This window comes from Talaromyces stipitatus, genomic scaffold, assembly GCF_000003125.1.
Source record: "Talaromyces stipitatus ATCC 10500 scf_1105507295523 genomic scaffold, whole genome shotgun sequence".
In the NCBI taxonomy this organism is placed as follows: Eukaryota; Fungi; Ascomycota; class Eurotiomycetes; order Eurotiales; family Trichocomaceae; genus Talaromyces; species Talaromyces stipitatus.
In genome coordinates, this window is record NW_002990113.1 from 351,986 (window position 1) to 379,114 (window position 27,129).

The 27,129-nt window shown below is 43.7% G+C and overlaps 8 protein-coding genes across 8 annotated transcripts, besides 3 other annotated features; 5 read left to right on the top strand and 3 right to left on the bottom strand.

Annotated features, from left to right (window-relative positions):
• Positions 1-1,067: 1,067 nt before the first annotated feature.
• Positions 1,068-1,110: a microsatellite.
• Positions 1,111-1,212: 102 nt separating this feature from the next.
• On the bottom strand, positions 1,213-3,945 carry TSTA_060910 (serine/threonine-protein kinase ypk, putative; the record flags this gene model as incomplete). Its single annotated transcript, XM_002339946.1, has 6 exons — positions 3,803-3,945; positions 3,220-3,747; positions 2,937-3,050; positions 2,593-2,752; positions 1,882-2,527; positions 1,213-1,794 (listed from the first exon to the last, which is right to left on the bottom strand). The coding sequence occupies exons 1-6, from the start codon at positions 3,885-3,887 to the stop codon at positions 1,213-1,215; spliced, it is 2,115 nt and encodes a 704-aa protein (XP_002339987.1). The 5' UTR covers positions 3,888-3,945.
• A 392-nt stretch (positions 3,946-4,337) lies between these two features.
• TSTA_060920 (uncharacterized protein) lies at positions 4,338-5,150 on the top strand (the record flags this gene model as incomplete). Its single annotated transcript, XM_002339947.1, has 2 exons — positions 4,338-4,672; positions 4,718-5,150. 2 exons carry the CDS (start codon positions 4,338-4,340, stop codon positions 5,148-5,150), a joined length of 768 nt encoding a protein of 255 aa, XP_002339988.1.
• Positions 5,151-5,225: 75 nt separating this feature from the next.
• Positions 5,226-6,569, top strand: TSTA_060930 (uncharacterized protein; the record flags this gene model as incomplete). Its single annotated transcript, XM_002339948.1, has 2 exons — positions 5,226-5,971; positions 5,996-6,569. 2 exons carry the CDS (start codon positions 5,226-5,228, stop codon positions 6,567-6,569), a joined length of 1,320 nt encoding a protein of 439 aa, XP_002339989.1.
• A 177-nt stretch (positions 6,570-6,746) lies between these two features.
• Positions 6,747-7,643: a mobile genetic element.
• Positions 6,873-7,691: a mobile genetic element.
• Positions 7,065-7,976, bottom strand: TSTA_060940 (uncharacterized protein; the record flags this gene model as incomplete). Its single annotated transcript, XM_002339949.1, has 2 exons — positions 7,065-7,843; positions 7,931-7,976. The coding sequence occupies 2 exons, from the start codon at positions 7,974-7,976 to the stop codon at positions 7,065-7,067; spliced, it is 825 nt and encodes a 274-aa protein (XP_002339990.1).
• A 2,994-nt stretch (positions 7,977-10,970) lies between these two features.
• TSTA_060950 (uncharacterized protein) lies at positions 10,971-11,550 on the top strand (the record flags this gene model as incomplete). The annotated part of the gene is made up of 2 exons (XM_002339950.1): positions 10,971-11,214; positions 11,261-11,550. The coding sequence occupies 2 exons, from the start codon at positions 10,971-10,973 to the stop codon at positions 11,548-11,550; spliced, it is 534 nt and encodes a 177-aa protein (XP_002339991.1).
• Positions 11,551-12,881: 1,331 nt separating this feature from the next.
• On the top strand, positions 12,882-15,610 carry TSTA_060960 (short-chain dehydrogenase, putative; the record flags this gene model as incomplete). Its single annotated transcript, XM_002339951.1, has 7 exons — positions 12,882-12,986; positions 13,051-13,989; positions 14,406-14,458; positions 14,660-14,672; positions 14,737-14,874; positions 14,981-15,266; positions 15,336-15,610. 7 exons carry the CDS (start codon positions 12,882-12,884, stop codon positions 15,608-15,610), a joined length of 1,809 nt encoding a protein of 602 aa, XP_002339992.1.
• Positions 15,611-16,864: 1,254 nt separating this feature from the next.
• TSTA_060970 (pantothenate transporter, putative) lies at positions 16,865-18,949 on the bottom strand (the record flags this gene model as incomplete). Its single annotated transcript, XM_002339952.1, has 10 exons — positions 16,865-17,052; positions 17,112-17,196; positions 17,250-17,366; positions 17,422-17,522; positions 17,568-17,687; positions 17,743-17,868; positions 17,923-18,323; positions 18,383-18,477; positions 18,546-18,740; positions 18,791-18,949. The coding sequence occupies 10 exons, from the start codon at positions 18,947-18,949 to the stop codon at positions 16,865-16,867; spliced, it is 1,587 nt and encodes a 528-aa protein (XP_002339993.1).
• A 4,225-nt stretch (positions 18,950-23,174) lies between these two features.
• Positions 23,175-24,855, top strand: TSTA_060980 (TfdA family taurine dioxygenase, putative; the record flags this gene model as incomplete). The annotated part of the gene is made up of 10 exons (XM_002339953.1): positions 23,175-23,412; positions 23,467-23,576; positions 23,636-23,725; positions 23,790-23,863; positions 23,930-24,098; positions 24,167-24,264; positions 24,316-24,437; positions 24,503-24,581; positions 24,655-24,681; positions 24,738-24,855. 10 exons carry the CDS (start codon positions 23,175-23,177, stop codon positions 24,853-24,855), a joined length of 1,125 nt encoding a protein of 374 aa, XP_002339994.1.
• Between the last annotated feature and the right edge of the window lie 2,274 nt (positions 24,856-27,129).

Below are 27,129 nucleotides of genomic sequence, written 5' to 3' on the forward strand. Positions count from 1 at the left end.
ACATCTCCCCCGAACACTTCTTCTCCGTATGCCTACAGTAATTTAGAGACTGAGAAACCGGGTCCAAGAAACCACCCCGACAGATTTATTTTTGAGCGGCGAAGATGAGTCTTTGATCAGAGAGTCTCTTGATCTGCCAATGCTCTTCTCGGAGAAACCACTCATCTCGAATTGTAGGTAATCGGTTGATTGGTATTCTCACGAACGGACTGATGTACACGGTTCTACTTATTTTGGCGGTTGCCACACTTGGTCTTCCGCAACGTCAAAATCAGGCAGTCATGAGGGTTCGAATGAAATTACCAATAGATATGATCGTCTCAATGATTAGCGTGGGCCAAATGGCCTTCGTATTACTGAGGATGGTCGACTGGTTGAGTGTGGGGAGACGGCAGAAGCAGCAAAAGTAAATGGCTGTCCTTTTGATAGCTTTGCCTTCTCTTATGTGCCACCGGCATGTATTGAGGAGGACCTTATGAAAGAGGCACTCATACCTGATTCCTATCTTGCGCCTTGGGTTATAACCTGTTCGTATGCAGGTATTATAGATCTTATAAAGTGTATAAAGCACCACAGGCATGCTAATAATTTTATGCTAGAAGCTTTAGGAATAGAATCCTTGCTAGGTACTTTATCCAATAGTATCAAACAAGTTACTTGCTCAATCTTATAGTGTATAATTTCTAGAAATAGCAGTTGCTCAGAATATACAGTATTGTCAATATCCACCGAATCAGCTTCTAGAATTGCGGGAAAGAATAACTCGCTCAAGAGCGCTATTTTGGCTTTAACAGTTTCTACTGCATGTCTATCAACTAACTGCAATGTTAGGGTAATTCCGGATTTGTAGGATCCTTTACGTGAGCGCGCCCACTTGGCTGATCTCCAGAGTCTAAGCGGACCCTGTTCCGTGGCTTGTTGCACACGACGACAATGTCCTAGTCGTAAGGACTTGCTGACGAGTCGCTTCTTCTTGTTCCGGGCACACGTAGATACGCACGCCAGATCCTGAGATTGACCATATTGATAATTCCTCCTGCCTGACCATCGGATTAACCTCCTATTACTATATATATCTAGATCTATCTATCTATATATGTATATACATATCCCACATAACGTTGTTACAAGATTATAGTCAATAAAGGAAGTCTCAAACTTCACTACTGCACGTTCTCCATCTTCAGATTGGTTTCATTTGATATGTATAACTCACACGGCCACTGACGCCACCACTGACCTAAGTTGAGCTATAATTTCGTGACGTGCCGCCCTGGGTATCATTTTGCAGTGATGATGCTGCCAAACTGGCTGAGCAAGATCAATATCTGCACCGTAGCTGAGCAATAGCTGAACTACATCCCGGTGTCCTAGTTCCATTGCCAACTGTATAGGTCTTCCACAGCGCATATGAAATTGTTCAGATATATCATAGAAACCTGGCATAGAACTATGCAAGTCATGATAGCCGATGTTGGCATCTGCGCCATAAGCGAGTAAAAGCTGCACAAAGTGCACATCGCCCAAAAAAGTAGCTCTAACAAGTGGTGGGATATATTCGTCTGGCTCGGATGCGTCACCCATTGTTGCATTCAGGTCCCAATCATCATCAAGCACGCAGGGACCAGGGCCTGCTGGTCGATCTGAATCTTCAAAGTCGCATTTCACACCGTTCGCGAGCAAGATATTGACAATTGGGACATCCTTTCTGCTCACAGCATGAGTCAATGCTCTAGTGCATGGTATGCGGTCTGTCCTTTGAACGAGTATTTCTATAAGCTCTTGGTTCCCTTTCTTTACTACAGTCAATAAGGGTAGGCCTCCCATAGTATAGCTATGTTCCAGATTAGCGTCGGTGCCATTTTCAAGGAATAATCATACTGTCTCAACGTCTTCCAGCCCTGTCACATAATTCAGTGGTGTTGTATGAACAGACCCAAATTGAAACTGTGTATTTAGATCAATGCTATATTCCTTCAACAGTGTGGGGATCAGGTGCATATATTGATTTTCCAGCACTGCTCTGAGCGCCTCCTGGGATTGCGTCGCGTCTGGCAAAGAAGTATCGATGTTGGCATTAGGAACGTCGCGTACCCAAGCAGCACCGCCCTTGAACTTTCGAGACTGTTTCTCTCGGTTCGAAATTATGGACTTTTCATTCTTTGTGGAGTGATTATAGAAATAGAATTGTTGTACCTCTCGTTGCCAAATCAGCTCCCAGTCCTCTTTATTTTCACTTGCACTTTCGTCGAGTTCAACAACAGGTGTTCGTTCCTTGATAATTGGGGGGGATTTAACAACAGCTGGTCGTCTTTCGATAAGCGGGGGCTCCCAGCTCCAACTCGAGAACTGGTCCTCTAGGGACTTTTTATCAATCGGACGGCGTTTTTCTTGTACAAAGATCATTTCACATTCATGGGGCTTGAAAGCAGGTTCATATTCCCGCTGTGAAACTTTCTCCCAATCAATGCCATCGAAAAGCGATGAGCCTTGATTTCGAATGCCCCATTCGCCCCTAGTCGGTCTTCTGGTTTGCGAAAAAGCAGCTTATTTAGAATATCTTGTGCAGATACTGATAAATATTTGGAATACTCAAGAGGTTCTGAGAGAATGTTGTAACGTCTCTGCTCTGCGTCTTCATCGTAAAACGGAGGCAAACCCGTCAACATCTCAAATAGAAAGGACCCTAGCGTCCACTTTGATTCTTTGGTAACAGTGCTTGTCAATAAAGGTCCGGAAAGTAATTTAGGAGCTAAGTAATCCATTGCAACGTCAGTCGCTTTTTCAATATTCCTTGTCTGTAGATGCAGAAAGCCCAGGTCGCATAGAACAATATGCCCCATGGAATCAAGGAGAATATTCTGGGCTTTAACTCATAATAAGAAGGATCTACTTCGTGTAGCAGTTCCAGTGCAATAAGGATCTCTGCAGCATACAATTTTGCCCTATCAGTCTGGAACCGTAGCGCCTGTTGTAGGTGGTAGAAGAGGTGTCCACCTCGAGTGAATGGCCAATATAAGCATATATATGAGCATGTTTGCGCGACGAAACTAAGTGGTGCAACAAAGGGGCTATTGTTGATTGGCAAAAGGAATGACTGTAGTACGTCGCAGTGTGGTAACTTGTCGACTTTCTGAATGTTAACGGACGCATAGAAGCGATTAGTTGACGCTTTTCAAATTTTATACACAACATCAAAGCGACATTCTCCAATAGTACATTGTGGTTTCGAAGTCTCGATCTGCAGCGCCCTGTTTGGTTCGTAATCGCTCTCAACGAGTAATTTTCCAGTGCCATTCTCGATTGGTAGCCATTCCATTTGATGAGAGTTTCCGTCTCCAAAACTAGGATTCATTTTCGCATAACCAAGCAGCGTATCTTGGCTTCCTTTGTAGTGACTATCCGCGTTTCTCGCATATAGACGTATTTTCAACTCTGTAGCTCTGGCAATGTCAAACTTCATCTTTCCCAAATTCAGCCAATCCGGGTTTTCATTGGTCCCCTCAAAGGCATCAATAGAGATTTCGGACCCATCGCACTCTAGGATAGCATAAGGCAGGCTTCGACGATTCGAAATTGGAAGAGTTGCGCGTGTAGTTTTGGGTGTGACATTAGAGGAACTATTTTCAGGCTGCTTCGAAGCCGCCTGGTATTGTGGGACTGAGAGGCCAACAGCCCTGTGAATATGTACTGCCAATACCCCAGTCCCAGGAAAGTTCTGCAATACAATCGGCATAATATCAGGCTCTGTCACTCTTCATGCATTAGCCAGTGGTCAAGTGAGATTAACAGCTTCACATACTGCGCGAATCATCATCTTCAGTAATGGGCTTCTTCGGTGGCCAGAGTTCCGGAGGGAGTGCAACCACTTTCCTGTCAAGATCCATCAACCTGCCTGTAGAGAATTCAGAGGAAGATCTAGTTGCCAAGGATTATGAGCAGTAATAATTATATCAATTGTACACTTCCCTTTGGGGAATGATAGATTCTCGCTAGAGCGTTCTCAGACAGTGACAGACATCTCGTAGCTCCTATTCTGTCTGTCTTGCGCAGTGCTGTCGTCAATATTTTTATTATCAATGGCGCCAATCAATATGGACAATTGATATAAGGGGAATATTGATTGACTATATTATCAATCAGCCGGTTTCAAAATGTTTGAGACTCTTGGCACGGATTTCTTCAAAAATGTCGACACACGTACATTTTCCTACATATTTTAAACTCCACGCGCAACAACGTGCTAATACGCGTAATTTTATACAAAATCTCGTGTCAACTTTGAAAACAAAGTCATTTCTAGTTTAGGAAATCTCCGAACATCGTGATATCGAACCATGCCACCTCGACGCGCCTCTAAGGATGCCACTGCCTCTCAGCAACCTCCAACAATGAACCCATACAACCTTCGATCGCTTCATATTCTACGTTCTATTCGACCGGGGGAGAGTTTTGATGAAAGGCACTATGTGCCAACTAGAGCCCAGAACCAAATACAGCGCATGAAGGAGCGGCAAGAGGAATTCGGATTACCTGCGCCAATAACATCAAAAACCGCTATACAGAAAACTCGTCAAGACGCTGCGAAGAAGGTAAATAGTTATCGCAAGCGGCCAGCACCTTCAGGAAGGAAATCTACTACGCGGTCTCCTTCCAAAACACTATCTGCAAAGTGAGTACGGTTCGATATAACGTCTTTGAGAGACGCTCCAGACAGTTCAGTGGAAACTACACCTCTCCGCGCACAATCTAATGCACCAAGGGATGAGTCTATTATTGCATCCCTGGAAGCAGATACTAATGAGGAAACCGATGACAACGAAGATAGCGTTAGTGAGGATGATGATCTTCCCGTGGTAGTTCCAGGTAGACCTCCAGGTTGGAATATGGCTGATTATTTGAATGGTGAATATGATGAAGAAGAGAATCGCCTGCTGCGTGATACGCCATTAAGCGAGTCAACACCATTCAATTCACTGGATATCGAGATAGCAGCGACAAACCTTTATAACGCGAAGGAGGATTTCAAAAAACTCAGCGCTAAACGACGTATCAAGGTCGCCGAGCACGCTCTTCGTGAGGCCCGGGAGGATATTAGTATTGTCAACATATCTGATATCCAGGACGAATTTAATCATGAAATCGGCTAGCGTGATTATTCGATTGGCATTGATCTGAGAGTCTATATTAACAAGCGAAAAGTCATCAGTCAAACACTCTATGATATGACTCGACGTTCATTTGATCTTGGTGTTGTAGAAGATCAGTTCCATGACCAGATTATCAAATACACTGATGACGAACCTTTTACATTTGAAACTTGTACGGCATTTGTGAAATCAATGTCTGGTCGTGGAAGACAATTAAGCCATCAATTTGATGATTTTTCTATCACCGAGACCCTCAAAGTTTTAGATCTCATTGATAATAAACGAGAGGCTCATCCCGGTACAGCTTTATGCGTTCTTTTTGAGATCAAAGTGGCCTGCGAAGCGCTTATATCAAAGAAAAAAAGGACAGCAATATCGACAGCTCAACAACCCCAGGATCCAATATCTATTCCAAGCTCGCCCCCTGTACTGCCGACACAAATCCGTTCTACTCGTACCACTCAGTTATTGGAAGAGGCTGCAATCCATGAAGCGAGACGAGACCAAATATTGACAGCTGGTGATTTCCAACGTCAGTTGATGCAGAAATATCAATGCAACGATAGAAACTGTACGAATTATAACAACTTTTGCTTCCCTAATCCTATGGACAATACTCAGCACTATAATATCCTCGCTACTCAGCATGAGCTTTGGGCCAATCGGATAGCTTCAGGTGGTGCAACCATCGAGAATCCACCAGATGAGTTGAAGCAGTATTGGACGAAAAAACAAGGTTCGATAAACCGAGATTCTCGACAACCTGTTAAAAAGAACAATGCCCAGATTATGGAGCAATTTATGGAGATGCAGACGAAGATGTATGAGCAACAAATGCAGTATAGATTGATGGAACAGATGGAAGCAATGCAGGAAAAACAGGAACGTCGTGACGAGGAGAAAGAGCGTTGTCATTTACTGCGAGAACAGCGCGATTTATTAACACAAATACCTCATCAAATGGCTTATTTATTGCCTCAAAGATCAACAACAAGCCTTTCTTTACTATCATTTAAAACTGATAAAACTCCTGCACGATTTGAGGCTATTCCTACTACACCAACACCACGCCCGAGGTCATCTAGTTCGATAGATTCAAATGAGGACGAATATGACACGCTTGCCAAATTTTTCACCTGGAAAATCAACTCAATCAAGAATCAAGATAGGAAGAAGAAATGGGAAGATGCTCAATCAACCATATTTGCAAATGACTGGTCCATACGAGAGTTGAGGCAAATGGAAGACGATAAAACCCCGGCATATCAACGTGCAATAAAGGCAGGTATCTCAGACGGTCTGGCGAGAGGCTTCAAGAGAGAGTTACGCCAGTATAGGCAGTTCGTACGCCGTGTCCACGACGAACATGCTGCAGCCATGGCTCTAGGTGCGTTAGGAGGTGGAAATTCGACTATATGATGAAGTTCTAGGTATTAATACATTACTTTATTAGATTATTTCATTTAATCGCTTTGTTTGATTGCTTTAAGAATATTTGATACTATTCACTGATAAGTTGATGCTTAGATCTGCCTCATACTGCGCGAGAAATTGATGAAATTCAATGAGTTCTTTCTCTTCAATATACACTCCATTCCCAGCGTGTTTAAAGTGTTTTCTGGCGAATCTATCACAACGACTCTGTTGAATCGAAAGATGGATAAATTCACCGTAGTTGCTACATGTCTCACGCAAGAAAATCCAGTTCCTTTTCATCCACAATTTAAGAACACTAAAGGTGAGTTCTATCGGGTTATAATTGGGTGAATATGGTGGTAAATATCGAATAAGATGTCCTGCGCTCTCAATAATCTGACTAACGTGTTCGCGTGTATGGATCTTGACGTTATCAAGAACAATAACCATTGGGAATCGGTGTATCTGGCTGAGTGCTGGTATCAATTTTGTTTCAAGCTAATCCGCAAAGTCACCAGTACTATAATATCCATCTTTTATGCTAGTACAGGGAAGATAGCCCTCCAGCGTCATTGCTGCGCAGATGCTCCATGTCTTGCCCCGATTTATATCTGCATCTATTTCAGCATCATCTCCAATCGGTGCATATGCGTGTCGACGCCAGCCCGTTTTCTCGTTAAATATCGACTTGTCAAGGAAGACAAGATCATCCGCTGCAAATTGGCGTATATCATCAAGATAGGCACGGCGAAGAGGTTCACTCCGGTTTAACGAGATTCGCTTAAGCTGTTTTCTTGACCATTTACGGCGCTTAAATAATCGAGATATTGTTGGCACACTAACATCCACACCACGCTCATAATATAACCAGGATCTGACTTCATCTTGTTGCCGCCAGCTCTCATGAAGAAGATATTCAAAAACAGCATCCTCGTCTGCTTGAGATAGCTTCCTTGCTCGTCCTAGGCTTCGATAAGCAGGTTTCCGGAGGCTGCCATACCGCAAGAGGTTGCTTTGATACCGGAAGATAGTGGCTCTTGAAACGTTGCAGGCGCTCGCGATGGCTTCACATTTCCAACCCAGGCGTAAATATCGTCCAATCTGGGAAATTTTATCGCCAGACAAGGCGTTGCTCTTATTTGAAAGAGGGCGTGGGATAAGCTGGCGAGTTTGTTGACCTGCTTCAAGGGCAATGTTCTCAGTGGTAGGTCGGTTTGGCAGCTCCATGACTTGGTATATCGCGCGATTCGAATTCCCCAAATTAGAAACGAATTTGGCTTCAAATTTGACACGAGATTTTGTATAAAATTACACGTATTAGCACGTTGTTTCGCGTGAAGTTTAAAATATGTAGGAAAATGTACGTGTGTCGACATTTTTGAAGAAATCCGTGCCAAGAGTCTCAAACATTTTGAAACCGGCTGATATTTATTGACATTCGGGAATGGTCTCGACAACCCGCATCATTTCCCCCCTCCATTCTTCAAACTGTACAGAAAAATACTCGATCAATATGAAACCATGGACTCTAAAGTAGACCCATCTTTTCTGTCAGTTCCACTCACCCAAAGTCAACAACATCAAAGCCAAGAAGTATTAGGAAACTATCGGCTCATCAGATATGGTTGTATACTCGTACACCGCGAGAGGGAGAACTAGAGCATCAAGGAAAGGACCGTCTTTTCTACTGTAAGTACCGTAAAGCCTACTGTGCTCAAGCAAGTACCAATTTTCATGACCATATCAAGAAAAAATATGGGATTGATATTCAACCTAAATTATGTCTAGGTCAATCTACAACTACTAGTTTATCTTCATTAGATCGCAAAATCTAATGAGGACAGCTAATCTGACGAGCTGACTGAGCCGGGAATACTGAATTCCTAATATTATGACTGATCCTAAGAACTAGGGGGATGCGGGTGGTGAGACGTATGATTCAACAGATACATATAATGGTCCAGCTCCTTCGAGGGAGAGGAAATGTGGTCAACTTACTTTGGGTTCTGGCACACTCTAACATTGCATTAATGTAGGTAAAAATGGCCAATCAAAGATCAATAACTGAGCAATATGATCCAGAAAACCAGCCATGTTAAGCTAAATCAACCGCTGTGAGACTTGCCATTGCCAAGCAACGACAGAACAAAGCCCTTCCAGATACAATAGATACGTATTAAAGACCATTGACATAGCATTACTACCAAAGCATACCCGCAGCCTATACAATGGGCTGAAGCAAAAAGAAGCCATGGTCCTGGCTCAACTACGGACAGGGATGACAAGGCTCAATAGTTATCTAAGTAAGATTAGGGCTGCGGAGTCACACCTTTGTGCCTATGGACAGGCAAGTGAGACAGTAGAGCACTTTCTATTCTATTGTACAAAGTGGACAACAATGAGAGAAGGCATGCTACAGTGTACAGAAACTAGAAGAGGGAGTTTGTCATTCTACCTTGGAGGAGAAGCACGATCTGGCCCTGAACGATAGCGACTAGATATTAAAGTGGTACGAACAATAATCAGATATGTCATGTCGACAGGAAGGTTTAATGCAGAACACGAATATGGACTGGACCAGTCACACTAGAACTAATATTAACTAACTGTTCCCAATTTCATGTACAGTAGACCCCACTGCAGCTGCTGAAGATAGAATGCTGCACACTCAAAAGAAGATAACCTTTGAGCTAGTCTATCAATCTTAATTTACTAGGTGTTGGGAACCTTAATTCAATGAAGTCTTAAGCGCAAACACTAAGACACCATGCCAAAGAAGGAAGAGCATGGGATTTTTAGGAGGATAGGTCGGAAACACACGAATTGCATGTATTTATCATACTAGTGAACTATAGGGTAAACCCCTCCGGGCGTAAGAAAAATCATTCATTCATTCATAATAAACCCTACATACATCAGAAGGATATGACACAGGGTTGTAACATGGCAAGACCTAGATATAATCGTTGAGTAATGCATTCTTTTGATTATTCTCTCTGAGCATTCCAGATTGAGCACCTAGGGAGAGGACGTGGGCCATAGAGCCTGGCTGAAAATATGTCAAAACTCAGAATCAGATGAAAAATAATCTTGTTTTTTCTATTGAAGGGAACACAGGTATCCGAGACTTTTAAGGCGTCTTCTCTTACTTACCTATTAAAGTCATATTGAAAGAAGAATTAGTCTCATTGCAATTATTTGGGCATAGAGACCCAATTGTAAGACAATGCTGAAGGCCACCCGCGTCATGCATCGCTGTGCGCTGTAAGGCTACTCCGTATAAAGCTTACGTTAAAGATACTTAACCATATACAGTACCCCGCAGATTGATTTAACAAATATACGCCGAAGTAAAGTAATTACATTCTCTAGTATGCAGCTAATCTGCCTAGTCTCTCTTCGTGGTGGTACATGACCACCTGCAGAGATGGAGTGAAATGGCGATCTCGATCTACGTCCATTCGCAGTTCTCTGATAGCCGCCCTTTCTCGCCTATAACTTCCTTTTTCCACTGAAACATTTGCACTATAAAGACATATGCTGTCACGGAATAGGTCCGGTGTCCTAGCTACAAGAGCTCTAACGATACAAAAGAATTTGATAAGAAGGAAAAGGGAAAGGAAGCCCCGGTCTCCTAGGGCCTTAAAGGCCCTGTTATGTCCTGTCCTTTACTAGAGCACCCCGACCTTTTCGGACTAATACTGATTCCTTCAGGCCAATTGAAACTCCTGCAAGAATGCCTTTCCGAGAACGTTCGAGATAGCTTCGCGGGGATAAGCACAGTGAAGTCTGAGCACAAAGACATAGACTAATCCTTCACATATACTATAAGCTAACGCTTTATAGAACCTATCCTTCTCTCACCCCTCTTCAGGCAATATACCAGGTTGCATACCTGAAAGTGCACTGTGCAATATTAGGCAACCAACAGTCTCCACCTCGCTTGCAAATGAGATGGCCAACCAAACAGATCTGAGAGATAAGACAGATGGTAGTGATTGAGGTGTAGATATCCTTTGTACGCCTTGGATACATAATCGTTGTCCCGTCCAGAAGCAAACCGGTGCATGTTTGCGAAGGAAGGGGATAAAAACACTTAGCCTGGTCGAGCAATTCCTGTGACCTCACAAAGCTTAACTGCCCAATGTAGACACTCGCTGCTCTCGACAAACTACTGTCTACATAATCATATACTATTGTTGAAAGTGATTTCTATGGTAGGAAGACAACGAAGCCTTTTTACGCCATATCACTGGTCTACAAAACAGACTATCAATTGGTTCTATTTGGTAAAATGTCAATCCCAGCAGGCCTTACCCCGCGTTTAAAGTGCGCAAGCTCGAGGCCAAGCATCTGTCCGTCGCCTCAGCGATACTGTCCCAAACCAACATCTTCCACTCGCCCATGTGGGCAATCGCACACCCGGATAACCAGACAAAGCGATGTTATGATATGTACAACGCAATCGACTATTTAGTACGCGCTGCAATTGAGTCTGGGTTAACTTATGGGGTTTTCGACAAGGAATGGATGTTCAAACGGCCGGAGTCGGCTGCCACTGATGGCGCTCTGTACTGGGACCAGACCGACCTCATTGCCACGTCTGAACAGCTACTCGAACAAATAGACTGCCCGCTGGTGTCTATCTGTTTGCACACGATGGTTTCTACCATCTGAATCTCGATAATTTAAAGACTTCCTTGAGATCTTCCCGCTATTTGCAACCATGCACGAGCACTTTCACACGATCGATAAGCGTGACCCGAAATCCTGGGAGCCAACAGGGCCCGGCCAGATCATCATGCGGACAGAAACATCAACACGTGCAGATTATGAAGGAATGGGATTAATGAAACTGATGGCGCACTGGGAGATAAAGGACGCGGCGGCGAAGGGCTTCCGGGGTATCAACATGGAAACACTACACCTGGCAGTCGATCACGTCTGGATGTACCCACACAAAACAAAATCGGACGCTAATTAGGTCTGGTGTCAGCTATACCTTCTAGTCCATCTTAACCATCACGACCTCATTCTGACGATACAGGCTGGGTGACTGTGTGTGGCTGGCTGGCCCTTTACTCTTCCTAATCGTACCTGATCGCGGGATTATTTGAATACCTGATCGTCATGTATGAACCTGACTATATGCCGCAATCATGGCAGACAATGCTATTTAATTGATCTGCTCTGGTTTTTTTTTTTCGTCGTCAACGCCACGTCGAACAAATCACTTGCCCGATTCGAAGGCGCCATTTTCATGGTACATCTGTTCGGTTTCTTCCTTGTGCTGGTCCCGTTCGTCTATTTTGTCCCAAAGGGTAATGTCTCCATCTTCAGCACTTTTGTCAATGGTGGTGGCAGACGCAGGCACTGTCTTTCTCCGTGGGGATGCCGAGTTTGGGATTTGCTCTTTTCGGTAAGTTGTCACTCCCCTTTTAAGGAAAATTGAGTCACGCTAAATGATCTCTAGCGCCGATAGTGCTGTACGCGTAAAATAATTTTTTATCATAAACAACTATTGGATTACGTTACTGACGCTATGCAGATGTCGGAGGAAGTCTGCAGTGCCTCAATGGCGGTCCCTCAGTCCCTCGTGTTCAGTCTCATTAGTAAAATACACCCCGCAAATAAAAAGACAAATAGCATAGAGTGCTCTTCAGCCTGCTTTTCGTGAAGGATCTATATACATTGCGCAGCTAATGTCGGATAATGGGGCCAATTGAGGCGTCTATGAATAACGTATCTCATTTTCGAAGATGATTACAGCCAATATCCCACCCTATCAAAACCATTCTGCCGCGTCAGCTGCTTCGTAAACCCTGAATATCTCCGTGCCTTTATGTATGAGAGAGTGTAAATTAATTACCTCTCGGAGCATCTGGACCCATCTAGAAAGATGTTGACAAACCTATCTCTAGCAAATCCAATACTGCTCGTCCCATAAGCGCTGAGCAACTTGCTCCTTTCATTGGACAATTGGTATAATCCTATGTACAGAATTTCTAGTTCCACACTCCACCTCATGCCTTCACTCATTTTTGCAAGATCTTCGAAACACATGATCAAGCGGGAGCATTGTTTTCCGTTCCGAGTTTACTGATGCTACGGAAATATTGACATCCGTACTTGGGATGCGGCATCAAATATCTGTCCCTCTATTTGAGGATATAACCTTCATATTATGGATTCCTGGGCAAAGGTTCACAACCTTCAATGTTGTAGATATAAAAGCTGGTACCTTTAACATTTCAATAGCTGTTTACTCTTGTCTACACCCCTGCCAAAGATAGCTCTTTCCTCTACTCATTCGCAATGCGTTCCACGATATTGAAAGTTGCGGCCGTGCTGTCGCCCGTCGCGCTCGCGCAGGCGGCAGTCTTCATACCAGATTCCAGCTGCGCCACTTGTGCAGGATTGGTGGGCCCTGAATTCCGCAACTGCAAATATTAGATCGGTTCTAACAAGCGAATGAGATCTCTAGAGCTCCCTCCCGGTCCCATATAACCTCTCGGCCTCGCAGACCAATAGTATAGATGAAGGTGCATCCAATTCCTTCTGGATATCTTCTTTTGTGAGCGGCTCTAACGGCCACCAATACTTCATCCTGTCGCATGTCCTAGGCGGCTCGCTTGCCAGCTACCGCGCATCTGTGCTCGACATCACCAACCCGTCCATCCGCGCTCAGTTCTCGACCAGCGACACCGCCAACACCAGCATCTATTCGGACACGGGTATCTTCAACTTCACCACCAGCAACTTCACCTTTGGCGCTACTAGCGAAACAGATGGCCTCACTAAGATGCGCACCTGGAGCAACTATAACAGCGTTCAGTTCGATATCACCTTCGAGACCTCCTCGCCTGTCCTGCTCAACGGCGGCACAGGCAGCTTCGAGGCTACTGGTGGATTCGGCTATGAGTGGTCTATGCCCGCGGGGAAGACGACCGGCTCGCTAACCATTCAGAATACGACCGTCACCATCGACACTTTGCACTCCAAGACCTGGTACGACCGTCAGTGGGGAAATGTCGCCCAGGCTTGGTACTGGTTCGAGATCCACATCGAACCCATTGCCGCGTACCCGACTGGTGCTGTCCTGTCAGTGTGGAATTGGATAGACGACATCTCGGGCAACAAGAATTTTGCGACTGTGAGAGACGCGCTAGGAACCCAGAGTATAGTGCCAGTCACGAAGTTTGCTCGCAACCTGAATTCTGTTTGGACTTCGGTTCACACGGGAGACAAATGGGTACAGGAATTCGACCTTATGTTAGAGGACGGGACGTCCCTCTCCATCTCGAGCGTCAGGGAGGATCAGGAACTGTGGGACGAGGCGGACGCGGCTGCAGGCGGTGGTTTCGAGGGATACATGACCGTGACTGGCTCATACAAGGGCATTCCCGGAGCACGCGGGTTCGCTGTCAGTGAGCAGTTAGCCAACTCATTTTCAGCTTTCTCTTAGAGTTGAAAGATCCGATAGCGGTGATAATTGAGTGTACCGGGTACCAGTAGAGCACAAAGAGGTTGCTGCAGGACGATAAGTGGTCCTTTCTTTCTCTCGATGTCTACCCAAAGAATGCGAGCCGCGCTTGCCGTTACGGCATTCCATAAGGGGTTTTCAATCTCTGTATATTAGCAACAGTACCTTTGTTAATGAACATTGTCAAAACACCAAAACCTCTGCCATATTGATAATTCCTCCTGTCCAACTCCTGGATTAACCTCCTATTACAGTTGCACGTATTCTCTTAGTAGTAGAGAGACTTTACCCCTTATAGCAGATAGTCTCTTGTTAAGATACTGTACTGAGTACTACATGATCCTGTGTGACTTCAGAATAAGAAACGTACTAACAAAATCACCGGGGTGTCGAAAACCTTGGTTGACAGGTAAGTCAGATCAGAGTAAACTTCTCACTTAACTAAGTTTCGGTGGTATTCTGCTAACAAGAGTGTCACAAGGACAAGTACCGAGTTATATCAAAGAGATAATAAGAGAGAAATAACTTTGTTGACTAGCTTAGAGTGATCCGTGTACAGCATGTACTCTTATACCCTAGGTTGTACAGTTAATAAAAGACAGTAGAGTAGAACTAAATATATTGTAAATGAGCGTCCTTATATATCTCCTAAATTCCCTGCGATAGAGAATAACTCTAAGTTCAAAGAACAATACCAGATTTGATGAGTGGTGGGACAGAGATTGTAACACAACTGAACGCCTTAGCATTGTACATGGCGATAAGCTTCTAAAATTCCGATACCTTCGGGATTATTGGACTATGCTAGAAAAATATTTAAAAAGTGTATGCTCTGGATAAGTTCCAATTTGTCTGTGATTTTGATAAGCTCCATAGCCTGATAGTCTCTCCTGATATCGCCTACATTCAATATTTTCTATCGAAGCTAAAGGCCTCCTATCCCGAAGCTGCAGCGGCAAACAAAATCCACGGCCACCTATGTGACTTGTCACAGGTTGAGTTGCTCGAAACTAACCTCAATGCACTCCTAGAGTTCGCTACGAATAATAATACCCATAAACTCGACCGTATCACTTACACAGTGGCGAACGTCCCGAGACTCCCAGGCTTAGCCGACTATCAAGCTTCTGAGACAAAAGCATCAATACTCATCCTTCGCTACGATGCCCCTATAGAACCTACCATAGCCAATAATAATATTATAGAAGCTATAATAAGTCAAATAGCATAATTTGTATACATTACATTACCTATACCACTTATATGAGTTATATCTACCAAAGAAGTATCTCATCGTTCTTGGGAAGTTGGCACCCGCATACATGAACCCAGGCCCACGCTCCACACTGGAGCGTCGACGGCTACAAAGCCGACTCCCGGCCGAGGTCTACTTACGGCTTCAGGAGCTTCTACCGAGGGTGTGGCGAAGGGACTCGCAGTTGACTTGGCGCCAATCAGAGTCAACTTTGTCGCGCCGGGTACAGTCGATACTGAGTTGCTTAGAGCGCTTGCTGGACCGGATCCTAAGGTTCAGGCTGGGTTCAAGGAAATGCTGAAGTAGATATTGTGAATGGTTACTTCTACTGTAGCAATGCTCGACGGTTATCAGGCTGATAATCATAAAGGATTCAGAGGAAGATCTGGTTGCCAATGTAACAACCAACATCCTGTCCAATCTCGTTGGTACAATAAGGTTGATGCGAGAACAGAAAGCAGTAAAAGTGTGAGTACTTTAGCTGGCTATGGTTAATGTATCGCCACGAAACAACATGAATGTCTCTTATATAGAATACAAGCTGCGGAAGCAGGGAAGATGGTTTTCAGTACATTGACATTCCATACCCTACCTTATATGCTCAACTACTGTGATCCCTCTTGAATCTCTCTCTCTCTGTATATACGTATCCCACGTAACGTTGTTACAACCAAGGATTATGAGAAGTAGTAAATACATTAGTTGTACACTTCCCTTTGACGAATTCTCGGTAGAGCGTTCTCGACGTTCTTATTCTCTCTCTTTGCTTGTCTTCTCACTAAGAGGGAAAACTATCTAAAACTTATAGGTTCATATTTGAGTAGATAATATACATGGGAAAACCAAGGAAAGGAAAGCAAACAAGAGCTCCAGCTCGCATATAGAAATTTACAGGTGTGTGGGAAACGGGAAGACTCAGCTGTGCTTAGCGGTATCAGGGGCTGAATGAATGAATGATGTTTATTACTACGTAGTACGCCCAGAGGGACTAACCCTACAATTAGTCCACCCGGAAATATTCATGAATATGAGTATGAATATGGTCAATGATCATATTCATTTATTCACTTCGGAGCTCTATTCGGCAACAGATGACCGTTGAGTTCAGGCGGATGGAAAAATGCCTCGCACAAATGGAAAAGTCGATGAAAGAAACAGTAACAACGTTACGAGGGATATGTATAGTCACGTTCGAGAGGGATTACTTAAGGGCGAAGTACACAAGGTAGGGTATGGAATGTCAATGTACTGAAAACCATCTTCCCTGCTTCCGCAGCTTGTATTCTATATAAGAGACATTCATGTTGTTTCGTGGCGATACATTAACCATAGCCAGCTAAAGTACTCACACTTTTACTGCTTTCTGTTCTCGCATCAACCTTATTGTACCAACGAGATTGGACAGGATGTTGGTCGTTACAGGAACCACACCCTACATGTTCTCGCTTCCGGCCACGAAGCAAAGATACAGGGACATGTAGAGGAACGGGCCTGAAAAACTGAGTGGCAGTGCAGCTAGAATCGACGTACCTAGTTTTATCCGAGGTGAGAAACAAACTATCAATCCCGTTGCTCCGAAGTTGCTACATATCGCGAGGTACCGATAACATCCTTACTTGCCTGCTTGTTTAGCAGAGTAGGAAGCATATCCTCAGAGTCTGCCTCTATATCGTTTCCGCTGTGTTTCAAGGGTATCCGTTTCCTTGAATCGTGCCAGAGGAGAAGTTGGATAATAGCAGTCAAAACAACTACATGGAAGTCAGTCCCACAATACTAATTTCTGATTCTGTTTAAAGGGTAATCTTACTCAGTAAAATCTGTAACACAATCGACCAGAGGTACCCTTTTTTGGCAGCAGGAAAGTCTGTGGTTTTCCAAACAAAATTGGGGGCCTGTCTGTGGGTTAGTGTACGCATTATCAGTACCTAGCTTAACCATAACTTACAATTGCCTGTACGACGTATGCAAGGTCATTTGCCAGTGCAACAGTGAGGGCTCTTTTCTCTGTGTCGGCGGAACAAATTTCATTCGTCCAAGTAAGTATTAGTGGACCGGCTCCTTGCTTTGGAATATGTGAGCAATTAATCGTTCATGTATGGGAATTGGAATAAGCCTACGCCAATATTACCAAGCCAATATACCACCGTGCGTCCGTGAATATTTTCATAGAGTGGCATTTGGCGCAAGAGAATGGAGAATATCAGCTGATCGAGACCAACTGGTCAGTTTCCATGAAGCACAAGTGTTTGCAAACTACGGGTACTTATAGTTATGACTGCACCAGCGTATACGAATGGCCATCGCGCTCCACGGAACGGTCCATCAGAAAGCCAGGCCCAGATCAGAGCCATGACAATGAAGATCCCAGTTGTGACATTGGGTACTTCGAAGAATTAGCATCAGAAAGGACGCAAATCCGTAATGTTGGCATATCTCACAGTTGTTGATTTGTGATACAGAATAATGAGTTCCTGGGACCGGTGGAGGTTCCTTATTGAAGCTCTTCAGCCAGTATCCCATGGCCGGTTGAGGTCCTCCATTATTCCATATAATGTACAAAAGAGCTGGAATCATTCAGTAACCATCAATATAATCGCAGTGGAAAAAGAATGTCTTACGTAAAAGGTACGTGTGCCAGCTTGTGAACAGTGCTTTCACTTTGGCCTTCGTCCAAGGCGCCTTGCCTGCTCGTCCGATGGATTTCATCCTCTGGATTGAAAGCTCATGTTCCTCTTCAGTAATATACCAAGTCTTTATACCACTGTGTGGTAAGTTGGGAAAGAAGAAGTATCCTGCTACTGCCAGTGGAAATGTGATGATGCCATCAATGATAAAGAGCCATCTCCAGCCCGCACGTCCGTATACCCCGTCAAGATTTGTATAAGCAGCTGACTGTAGGAAGCCGCTAAATAATTGACCGATTGATCCTGCAAGCCAAAAGATCATGGCACGTTTGCCAATCTCCGCCGGTTTGTACCACGATCCCAGCATATAATGTATGCCAGGGTAGAAGCCTGATCTTTCAGACCTTTCAGTATCCTGTACATCAATGCATGATAAAAGGGATGCGGTACGTACTCGAAAATCCCCACCAAGAACCGGAGGGCATAAAGGGCCTGGTAAGACTTCACACTAGACATGCAAATCACTGCAATACCCCAACCCACCTCCAGCTGCGATACACTCCCATGTCAGTATTTCAAAATTTGTCCCTGTCTCCTCGGGGGTAGAAGCAGCTTACAGTGGGAATAACCCAACGGGGCGATACGCGGGTCAATAATAGGTTGAACGGCACTTGCCCAATCACATATCCAACTGTGAATATGGTAGTGCTGGTGACTAGTTGATTTCCGTACATTTCTAAATCCTCCTCCATACCGCTGAGAAAGGCATTTGTAACATTGTTCAAGTCGAGGTACTTGAGAAAATAGCCAATCTAATCTGGTCAGTATTTTTATCGTGCGAAATCTCGTATTCGATACTCACTGATGAGAACGTGAGTACACACGCATCTAGTTTGAACAGTAGCCACCGTTCCTCTTTCGGGAGATCCAATGAATCCCAAAGATAGCTTTTCCACGACGGAGGTTTCTTGGTTGCGATATCTTGCTGTAAATAGCTGGTTATCACAGTTTGGTCGGCCATGTTGTGTGCATTTTTGCAAATTTGTTTATTATCTCGAGGTGTGGAAGTATATCCCCTTATAATAGGTGGGCATGATAGCTAAATGCACACCGAAAAGCACGCAATTCCTCTCGTTAAAACACAACCTCTCTTAGTTTAAGACACTTTGCTTAAACAAGTTATACTATATGTACAGCAGACTAACGAGTGGAAATACCTCCTGTTGGAATACCAGAACAAGCCAATGACCGTTGTTTAGGGGAGCCATAAGACATTCGTGATTGCGGTTAGAGTATCGCGCAATATTCAAGTGATAGCAGCCATAACACGATCCAGCACTAGTCATGTATAAGGCACGTCGACATTGGAATATGCTCGTATAAAGGCAGTCTCCTTATCGTTGCTACTGTACTTCTCGGTACTTTTGTCTATTTTTCATCCTTTTTGCTCCTGGTGAAGCAGGAATAATACTTCTCCTATTGCATGCTTCTTAATTTATGGATTAGGTTGTCCGCTTATCCAGTTCTGATGCTTGATATAAGCTATATGTTGTCTTGGCGTAGCTTTGGATTAAATATCTATGATGTTCTATCTGAGTACCTATGGTGCCTAGGTGTGCGCTTATGCCCTCCAACTATTAAAACAACATAAGTAATGCTAAACATGGAGTATCAGCAATAGAAAATGCGGCGCAATGTTTATTCATATTCATGCAACTTTTAAAGTATTAATACCGACTCCATCTAAAATATTCGTGGGTAATCAACCAGATGTAAGCGTGTCGGGCGGTTGTATTCAAATCCACGGATCTCATTCAATCTCATTTTATGGTACCTCCATAGTCACGGTATAATGGTGGATTTGGTGAAATACTTGGATTGAGAGTGTTCACATTTGCCTGTTAGTGCAGTCTGATTTTACTAGTCACTAGGTAACGTAACTGAATAGTTTCGGAAAGTTTTGAGACATTATGAAGTAAGAAATGCCTGTCCATTGGTTTACTTACTAAAGACATGAAGTAGCGAACGCAATTGATATGCCATCTCATTCAAACACTGGGGCACGACCTGCAGCTGCGTACTCCGCCGTCCTTCGAAATGCTATGGTTACTGATTACTGTCCAACCCAGGCTGGCCTGAACAAGTGTAATATGCATGTAGAAGCCCAACTCTCCGTCGAAGATTTCCATTTAACTTCCAGTGGTCCAAATATTTCCAACATTAGGGTCTCTTTTCAATAATCGTGTTGCAGGATGGTAACCGATCACTCCAAAACCAGCGTTGTGATTCTTACCTCTGAAGACAAATCGCCAGCAGCTAACTACGTCTACGGTTGATTACGATATTAATCTGCCGAGCGGCAAACACCAAAGAACACAAGGAACTTTCGAGGTCACTGAGGGTCATCAATTCTAGCGGCCAATTGGCTATGGGGGGATACACCGCTGGGATCCGGACTTCAGCTGGACGAAGAAGAAAGAACTATAGTCGATTGCTAATCCAGCTCCGCTAGATTGACATTCGTGTCCGGAAATTTGCTTGCATTACAGCTTGATGGAGGAAACATTGGCTAGGCATTGTCAAGCACAGCCTTACAAAAATCTGAAAATAAACACTAACGATTACAATATCGTCCAGACCATATTCCTGGTTTGCTTTCTGTGTGTTAAGATGCCCTCTCAGCTGGTCTCCAAGAAAATTGGCATCGATCGTCGGATTCCAATCTAGATGGATGCATGGAATATTCTTGCAGCATATCAGGCTTTCTTGACGGGAAGATCATCATATCTACTTTGTCGGGCATTACTTGGGCTACTTGAGGGGGGTTTTTAGGATTCCCTCTTTGACAATCTCCGCGTCAATTCACTAACTTAAGCATGTAACATCCCAGATACCATCCTCTTTCTTTTATTCTTTAATAAATCAAATGAACTTCTCAAAAGGTTGACTGGTGTTTGGATCTCATATATCGTTAACAGAATTATTGGTTCCTTTCTTGCGTTCAACTTTTCATATTAAAGCCTCACATGACGGCAGATCATGGTGTTATCTTTTTGCTTATAAAGGCTTTATTACGGGTGTGATAGGTATTATTGCAGCGTTTTGGATGCCTACATCGCCTGTACAGACGAAGGGAGGATTTCATGGGAAGAATGGATGGTTCATTGAACATCAAAAAAAGGATAATAGTGAACCGTATCATCAGAGATGATCGTAGCAAAGGCAATATGCACAATCGCCAAGCTATTACGCCAAAATGTCTGTGGGAGTCATTAAAAGACTATCATATGTAGCTGATATTTTTGATTGGGCTGGTCTGACAGAGTCCTACAAACCCGGCAGCGAATTACCTTACGCTTCAACTACGCAGCCTTGGATTTTCAACATTTCAAAACCAATCTCCTAGTCATTTAATCAGCTGTTCTTGCGATTGTTACCGTGATATCTATCGCGTGGACTGCAGGCGTAGCAACTAGTATTTGCTGGTTGATGCGGTAGGGACATTATGGTATCTAGTCCTCATCCTTGCATTGGAGTTAATCCCGAAGAAGAGCATGCCTTGGGCGCGATGGGCTATATTAAGTCTTATCATCGGAGGGCCAAACATTCTACCTGTCCTGGTGGCTCTGACCTGACACAATGGAGGGTCCGTACGCACGCACACCGTTGTTTCTGCTTTATATAATGTGTCTTGTCAATTGGGTAGCATTGCAAGCGCAAATGTGAGTGTGGATCATTAGCTCTAGTCCCATGTCGCATATTATGCCTTCGACTTTTATTACTTACAAGTACGTGGTAAATTTATATAAAACATGACGCGTCATACTACAAACACGGAAACAAAGTCCTTTTTTCGATGGCTACAGTGAACTCCGGCCTTTTTGTGTCTTCAAGATTCCACTACGAGTGGTGGAATAGACATGTCTTCAGCGTTCAACTGTGATAACATGAATTCTAGTAATGGACTCTTAGACGTAACTCAGCCAAGTGGGCAGCTATGACAGACGAACAGAGAGAGAACTATTTCCGCGAGCATATAGTAATCCAGTAATGACCAACAATAGGTAGTAATGTCTTGAATGAAACCCTCTTTTGATAAAATGGACTAATACCACTGAAGAATTGATTTGCGATTTGCTTATTAGGAGACCGGTCGTACTCAGTTCTAAGGGATGTCAGCCAGGGTGACGCGAATGGGCATGCGTCTATTGTGAAGTCGAGAAATTGGAAGTCTAACTAGTAGGACTGTTTTGGATGCATATCCAGGCGTGCGGTAACGAGAGGTATCAGTATCCATTATTTTTAGAATTTTGAGAATAGATATCAAGTTTCTCGAGGTTATCATGCAGATATGTTATATAGATTCATTTTAACTTACTGGTGCTGCTATCGGACTTTATGCGGATATAGCCGAATTGTCAATCATGATCATCCTGGGTACTTACACGACAATCAGAAATGATGCTACATTGGGCTTACAGGGTTTTGTCACTGCTATTGGTCACCAATCTTGGAAATACTGGCCCGACTTCATCGATTTGTACAACGAGATGACAACTGTGGCGTACATACTTATTCAGCACCATCTTCATTCGTTGAGAAAAGTTTATCGTACATGATTGTTGAGCCTTCAATTTCCCTATTCAAGAAGTCATAACCCTATTGGCAATTCCACTAGCATATTGCACCAGGTCCTATGGAAACCCCGCATGACAGGAAATTACTACTTATGGGAATTTGTCAGAATAACGGAGAGTTCCCGCAGAGATATGAGCAGGGTTTAACATCATGTGCTGGTTATTTTATTGCATCAGTCGTAATGATTATGTTGCAATATGTTGACGATAACGCATTAAACTCTTCTGGTCTGAGCTATGAAGATAGGATGCTGGAGGCCTTAATGTCAAATTTGGCCAATTCCAGGCTCTTATTAAGGATGATGCAAGAGTCCATGCATGGCACGTATATACCCTCGCCCTTTGACTATAGCCTATTTGTATTTTATTCCTTAGTCATGCTATTTGTCGTCAATACCGGTCATTATTGCTCAAATTGTTTGCGGAGACCGGTATGATGAGGATGTATAAGGAGGCGATTACCTGTCCAGGTGGCCAGGTGGCATCGGCTATATACTTTATATATATATCCATTGGATATCCAGACAGTTTCCATAGGGAACAGGGAGAGAACTAAAAGTCACACAGCTCACCATAGAAGTGCACTTAGAACAAGGTTATTTTATCATCATGGCTCCCGCGGTTGACATTATCTCCCAATCTGTAGTGTTCGATACTGCTAGCACTGACATTTCGTTGAGGAAGGGAAATTACTCTCGTTACATTCGAGAGCCTTTAAAATATTCCGGGGCTCTAGACAAATACAAGAGCTTCGATGTCACACCGACCATAGGTCGAGAGTTCCCTGATGTCCAGTTGACAGATCTTCTGAACAATGACCAGACCCTCCGAGATCTAGCTATCACTGGTGAGTGGCTAAAACGCGCTTGAGTGCACTAATTATCTGATGACCTCACAACAGTGTCTCGTCGTGGCGTCGTCTTCTTCCGGAACCAAGACATAAACTCCGACCAGCAAAAGGTTCTGGGACAGAAGCTTGGCGAGTTAACTGGCAAGCCCGCCACTTCTAAGGTAGGCAATTGAAATAGATTGCAATGCCGTCGTTCGTTCAAAAACTCAAGATCCACTAGTTGCACCGTCATGCCGTCAATAACAGCAAGCGGAACATTACCGTAAATGAGGGAAAACTGGATGATGAAATCTCTGTCATTTCATCTGAGGTAAGATCGTGCAAAACGTTGTATAGCTTACAGATGCCGTATTTGGGAACTAACGTGCTTCCAGATTAACCGCAAGCTCTACGGTGATCGGTTTAAAAGCTCCTCGCACCATTTAGCTAGTGAAGGTTGGCATGCCGAGTAAGTAATTACCTGAATATCTCTGTTTTTGTTCATTGACACTGATTGCGTGGTTCCTCATCCTAGTATCACCTTTGAGAATGTCCCATCCGATTATGCGATTCTCAAAATTACAGACTCTCCAGAAGATAACCCGGGTGGTGACACTCTCTGGGCGTCTGGATACGAGGTCTATGACAGGTTGTCATCTCCGATTCAGCAATTGGCAGATACCCTCAAGGCCGTCCATTACCAGGTACTCCTACCAGCTAAGAAAGAACTTAAATTAAGATGACCACAAAGAGCGCCAACAAGCTTATTCAGCCAAGGTTCAACCAAATTGCTAAGGAGCATGGTATTGATCTCATTGAAGGTGATCGTGGAGCTCCAGAAAACACTGGCTATGAATTCAAGGCTACGCAGTATGTCCTTCTCTTTGCTGTATGTCTTAGCCGACTCTCAAAAGCTTCTAGTCCTCTCGTTCGTACCAACCCGGTGACCGGATGGAAGAGTTTATTTGGAGCAGCTCATCAAGTTGAGCATGGATGGATTGAGGGGGTTACTCCGCGGGAAAGTGAAATTTTGAAGCAATATTGTAAGTTTCTGGTGACATCGGCCTGCCCGTAGAATTTCAAATCTGACATTAATCGTCTTGCACAGTCAATCAACTCATTGCCGAGAATCACGATCTCCAAGTCCGTTTTAAATGGAACACGAATGATGTTGCCATATGGGACAAGTAAGTTACACCAGTGCTTTACATAAAATTATTCCATATCATTCGAAGTACTAAAAACATACTTTACCTACAGCCGGTCAGTCTTCCATACTGCAACAAAGTAAGTACAACCGTCCCACGTAGTAACTTCCCACATGCTAACAAGTTGAATCTTAGTGATTATAAGGGCAAGCGTCAGGGGAATAGAGTCGTTTCATTGGGTGAAATCCCATACTACGACCTTGCCTCTACCTCGAGACGAGTGGCACTAGAAGCGGAATTGGGAGCTTTTTGAATGCACACTGGGGACTTAGATTCCAGTTCCAAGTCAACTAAATACTTGTAGGGATGATGTGAGTATGAATATTCACAGTGATCAGCAATATTCATTCTTTTTATTTGAAGTCCTTCATTGTGCGAATAATTATTCGCAATAAATCACGTGCATCTATCAGGGAGATCAGAAACAGGCTAGAAGATAAACTAATTAGGCAGTTATAACCAACTTAGGGACTTTTTATGTAAGTTAGCTCAGTCTTTAGAATTGCCTCCTGTGGCAGTTGAGTTAAATAATAGTCATGTCTAAGGCAATACTGGCCATTTGGATACCGCTTCCTTAATGGTAAATCAGGTGACGCACAAAAAGCAGATATCAAATAGCTGAAGATGGTTTCACCTCTTCCTTTCCCCTTTCGTTCTTATGCTTGGTATTCACTTTAGATAGCGCCAATGTGATCAATCCTGTTTTATTTCATCTAGTTCTTAACGTCTCTCAGTCTTCTCGTTAAAAAATTACCTCTCTGTTATTTTCCATTCCACAGATTTGCCTACATATCTCAACCTTTCCAGACTCGTGGAAATCGACCGAACTCACTCGCTGTAAACGATGGGTATCAAAGCGATGAACCTCCTCAAGACTCCACATCCAGGCTGTTTAGGAGTCCAGCAGTCCAAGATCCAGGAATAGATCCAGGAATAGATCCATCTATTTCATTTCACTCTCCTGGTCCGACTCAATCAGCAGCCAGTGCTCAGATTGATTCTTACCTCGACTCTTTAGATGATGAAGTTTTGCCTTCAGAGTCAGCCTCTCAGCTTCCAACTAAGGCCATAAGTTCCCAAACATCCTATGCGTATCCACCAAAAGATGAATGGTTATGAGGCTATTTTCGTACGAAAGTTCCCTAATGTATGGATTGAAAATAGGAACAAAAAAGGTGGCTCATAGACTGAGAAATACGTTGTAATATTTATTAAAAAAGGCGCTGGGAAGCAATGTGATTGGTCTACAACAGGCTCAAAAAGATAGACCTCTACCACCAATTAGGATTTATTTGCAGGAGAAACATGGATATTCTACCGCGTGGTATCTCTCAACCAGTTATTGCTACACCAAAGTTCACTATCCTTAGACTCTGTATGTGCTACTATCATAAACTTAGTGAATTAAGGAAACACTTTCATATTGTCCGTTCCGTATCTGTTTAATCAATTCTGCTTTGAGAAATACTTCTCTCCCCAGTGGCGTGTGTCAGCCTCATGAGATCCCGCCTCGCCGCGATAGTGCCAGCAGCCGCCGTACAGGGCAAGCTGGTCATAAGGGAAGAAAACCACCAGTCTGATTGGTAGGGCTAAACCTACCTTGATCTTATCCATAGGGGTATTGTTGGTTTATAGGTGCAATCGAGATTCCTGGCACCGACGCGAACCAAGGAGAGATCACGTGAAGGTACACGTGACCTCGTCAAGCAAGGACTATATAGACCGCGTCGGGGTCTCATTAAGAGAAGAGAACAGACAATCAGAAGAATATGACTTTACCAATTGGTTACTAAGCTACTTGTATGCACATGTGCAGAAGCGAACCCACAGGCATAGATGTCAGCAATTACTTAGTTCGCTCTGCGCGGCTCTGTGCGACCAAATGCCTACAGGACGAAGAGATGCCCATTTCTCGGTCGGCTACCGGCAACCTTCAGGGCCTTGGTAAGCTTGGTCAAGCACCATATTATCCGCATCCGTAGATAAGTTGCCAATTTCGAAAGAAGACAAAAGTCAAAGATTGTTTAGGCGTTTGATTGCTATTGCCGTTAGTGAATGCCTAAAGAAAAAGAGGATTGGATATGGCAGACAGCAAAAAGAAGATACAGAGAAAACAACAAAAGTCGAGGGCAGGTGTCATATGATAATACCCATTACAAAGTACTCCCCATTCGTTCGGTAAGGTGCGTAATTTTCTGAAAACTGATTGAACGAGTCTATGGGAGCTGATAACGCTGGGATACAGGATTCTTTGATTTCTCGGTTTTACTGGTTTAAGCCACTTACTCGCAGTTTACCAGATAAAAACATGGGGAAATTCGAGTGAATACTAGACAAGCTCATCGCAGCAGTATAGCGGCAAAGTCGCCATTCTTTCAGTATGACTACGGCTGATAGTGACACCAGCTTTCTACTACAGAGTAAGATCGCTAAGTAAAGTCTATGATTGTCTCAGTGCTTCTCCCATTGGAGCAGGAGCAGAGCCCATATTAAGCAAAGTTAGCGCTATGTATCCCGTACCTAGATT